The sequence below is a fragment of the Odontomachus brunneus genome, unplaced genomic scaffold (assembly GCF_010583005.1).
Source record: "Odontomachus brunneus isolate Ranch 3 - 2012 unplaced genomic scaffold, Obru_v1 Obru_scaffold_062, whole genome shotgun sequence".
Taxonomy (NCBI): domain Eukaryota; kingdom Metazoa; phylum Arthropoda; class Insecta; order Hymenoptera; family Formicidae; genus Odontomachus; species Odontomachus brunneus.
This window is the reverse complement of record NW_022639512.1, coordinates 334,076-338,023: the sequence shown is the minus strand read 5'-3', so window position 1 is coordinate 338,023 and position 3,948 is coordinate 334,076. Positions and strand designations below refer to the sequence as shown.

General features: G+C 34.9%; 1 protein-coding gene across 1 annotated transcript in view; it reads left to right on the top strand.

Annotated features, from left to right (window-relative positions):
• Positions 1-3,948, top strand: part of LOC116846262 (rho GTPase-activating protein 100F) — a 59,907-nt gene that overhangs the window by 41,594 nt on the left and 14,365 nt on the right. The window contains exons 14-17 of the mRNA XM_032819871.1: positions 2,277-2,665; positions 3,337-3,469; positions 3,539-3,658; positions 3,731-3,891. Coding sequence (XP_032675762.1) covers positions 2,277-2,665; positions 3,337-3,469; positions 3,539-3,658; positions 3,731-3,891 — 803 coding nt within the window. The remainder of the gene's footprint in view (positions 1-2,276; positions 2,666-3,336; positions 3,470-3,538; positions 3,659-3,730; positions 3,892-3,948) is intronic.

Here is a 3,948-nt window from a genome sequence, read left to right as displayed (position 1 = left end):
AAGATCTACTATTTCTTTTGCTGATGAAGCCTATGTAAAAAAGTCATTTTTAATATAATTTTGTCCTCTGAATCTGAATCTCAAGTAAAAACACCAAAATTATGTTTTTTAAATAAACATTTAGTTGTTATTAGTGTCCACTTCTGAAAGATGAAAATAATGTTACTTTTTAAAACATGCTTTTTCTTTTTTGCATTATCTAATTTTTTTTGTATTTTTTGTACTTTCATCTTTCAAAAATGACAAACTAAATGTTTATTTGTAAAAATATATAATTTTGTTTTTGTTTTTCACTTTAGATTCGGATTTAGCGGGCAAAATTACATTGAATATAATTTTTGTACTTCACTTGTAAATAAAGATTTAAATAAAGAAATAAAGAAAAAAATTTATCATTTTCTATTTGACCGACGAATTTAAGGTCATTATTTGACATTTTTCAAAATCGCCAGATAGCACCGGAAACTAAAAGCTTTAAGCTAAATTTTAGTACTTCACAAGTTAGATTCAGTTCAATATAGTCTTGGATAGATGATTTGATGTGGAATGACCCATATATACAAGATGTCTCAGACTCTCCTTCATAATTTTTGTAAGAACATAAAACAGATTGAAATGAACATAAAGACCTATAGAATCTATATAGTATATTCCTTATGTCCTACCGTTTTGCGATATTCGTAATAATAGTCGAGATATTAATTAAAAAGGATTGGTGGATAATCACCCGCGATAATGATAGATGGTAGCTATAGTGTGCTGTTATATACATTAGGTCGAATTGAATAAAAAATTATTATTGTGCAAATAATCATATTGATTTTTAATTATTAATGAAAGAAAATTATTACATAATTTTGCGCGATAATGTACACATTTTCTTTAATTAATATCTAAAAATCTATGTGGTTATTTACAAAATGGTAGAACACTTTTTTGTTAAATTTGACATAATGTATAAATATACAACCGCAGACAGCGCCACTACAGCTTATCTATATCGCGTAATCATTCACCAAATTTCTTTAATTAATATCTCGAGATTTATTGCGAATATCGCAAGACGGTATGGGACCTTTATGTTCACTTCAATTCATTCTACGTCCTCACAAAAATTGCGAAGGAAAGTCTGGAACACCCTATATATACATTTTAAATACATTTTAAATAAAATATAAACTTTATATAAATATATTACACAATATTAGATTGAAGAAAATAGCAATTGATTTGAAGATATCAGAACAATTTCTATAACTGAATAACTGAAGAAATAAGTGGAAAGAATGTTTTTCTTTTGCAGAGTTCCTCAAGTATAAAATAGAGAAACCGCCAACTGTAGGCACTCCGAGTTCGACAAGCTCACTCTTGAGTTCACTCGGGGAGACCAGTGGTGGCGATTTGGCAGGTGGGGTCAGCGGATTATTGTGGGTCCATCTTTTAGCGGGACGCGGCCTCCGATCGACTACGACCTCATCGGCTGCCACTACACCTTCCACTCCTTCAGGTCAACCAAATTTAGGTGAGTCCAACGAACCGATCACATTTGTACATATTGCTCAATATTAAAAACAACAATATCGTATATAATTAAAATATTTATTTTATACAGAGTAACGAATGTTGTAACTCAGAAGTAACGAATGTTATAAGAAAAAGCGGATAGAGGGAGTCAAAATAAAGAAAAAACGTCATATACCATTTTGCAACACTCATTGAATTATTAATTAAAATGAGCCAATGAGCGCACCGGAGACAGTAGGTTGGACGCGAGAGTAAAATATAATGACTGCTTTTAGATACATGTAGTATCAGCTAGTAGCAATAGCGAGCAGTGCATGGTTGTCAGAGAGCGTTATCTTGCTCGGTGCATGGCCGTTAGTTGATCGCCATCGTTGCTTTAAGAAATTAACTAAGAGAGTTGCTAATATCGAAGAGATGCTTTCGGTACGCTCATTAGCTCAGGCTGTTTCAATTAATAACTCAATGAATATTGCAATTTCCGCAAAATAGTACATGACTTTTTTCATTGTTTTGACCTCCTCTATCCGCTCTTTTTACAATGTCCGTTATATAGGGTGTTTTCTGAGACATTCTGAGATGTATAATTTTCTTTTTACTGAATTTGATCAGTTAAACTTAAATTTTTTGGAAAGCAGTATCTTGTGATGCCAATTTCTGGACTTAGAGTTACAGTTGCCAATTTTAGACACCATATAACGCCTTAACAAAATTTCTTTAATGCAAACATACTAATTTGCGGACAAAATTTACAGCTAGTTGTGGCTTGAGAGACTTGTATTGCGTACTGGAGTGCGACAGGGTACATAAAGCGCGCACGGTGGTACGAACCGGCGACTTGATGTTCGACTGGGACGAAACCTTCGAGCTGGATCTCGTAGGCAATCGGCAGCTGGATCTGCTCGTTTATTCTTGGGACCCACAGTACAGGCATAAACTCTGTTACAAGGGATCGGTGCATTTGGCGACTCTACTGAAAGAGTCACCGGTGCATCAACTGGCCGTCAAAGTCGAACCACGTGGCACAATCTACTTAAGACTGCGATACACCGACGCCCAACAAACTTTCCGTCGAAGGGGTTTACCGGTCATATCCTTAGCTACGAGAGTAGCGCCACTCTTCGGCGTTGATCTGGATACAGTAGTGAGTTTCTCATTATCTTCAAATCATCTGCTACAACAATTCCTACACGGAAAAAAAGATCTGCTATATGCATATGGATAACTAAACATAATTTGCTATATTAACTACCTTTTTTTTGCTGCAGGAGCGAATTTTTTTGCTATGATGACAAGAAAATCTGTTCCTGCAACAAAAAAAGCAGTAAATTATGTTTAGTTGTCCATCTGTAGCAAATTTGTTGCGTTAGCCACTTGTCTTGCTGTAGGGACAAATTTTCTTGTTATCATAGCAAGAAAATAGGTTCCTGCAGCAAAAAAAAGTAGCTAATACAGCGAATTATATTTAACTGTTCATATGTAGTAAATTAGTTTGCTGTTGCAACAAATTATTTTCCGTATATAATTGACATTATACGGATAATATAAATTTTAATGAAAAATATAAAATATAATTTATGAAAAATATAAATTTTAATGAAAAATATAAAAATATAATTTATGAAAACAGAATATTTAAAAGTTAAACATTTGTCAGCAATAATATATTTCGTAATATATACAACGTAACATAAAAATTTGTTGTAAGAATGTTTATAGTTTTGGAACTTTTTATTACAGACATATTAACTATTGATATAATTTTTTTACTTATACACTATGACAAAGATGTAATAATTTTTATTAACTTTATAGGTAAGTCGAGAGACCAAAACTGGCGGAGTTCCTGGCGGAGTTTCCACAGCTCTGGCGATGGGAGTGCCGAACGTTCCGATAATCGTGTGGCGCTGCGTCGAGGAGGTGGAAAGAAGAGGCCTCGATATCATCGGTGAGTATCGAGTGACCCGAAATCGAGAGCGTACGTGCGATAAGAACCGTATGTTATTCTGTGTAACAGGTTTGTACAGACTCTGCGGTTCGGCGACTAAGAAGAGGATACTTAGGGAAGCTTTCGAGAGGAACGCGCGCTCGGTGAATTTATCACCCGACAACGTGCCGGATATTAATGTCATCACTGGTAAAATGCGCCACAAAATATGCGAGTTTGTCCCACGATAATTCGAAGTAAACAAGCGTTGTGCTATTCCAGGCGTGCTGAAGGATTATCTACGAGAACTTCCAGAACCTCTCTTCACGAAGTGCCTCTACCAAATGATGGTCGACGCACTGGCCGTCTGTTTGCCGGACGATCCGCAGGGCAACGCTAAGCTTATGTTCAGTATACTAGATTGTCTGCCTAAAGTTAATAGGGTACGTATCTTCGGGAATTAATTTTGTTTGAGAAAACAATAACTATGTAAAATTTTA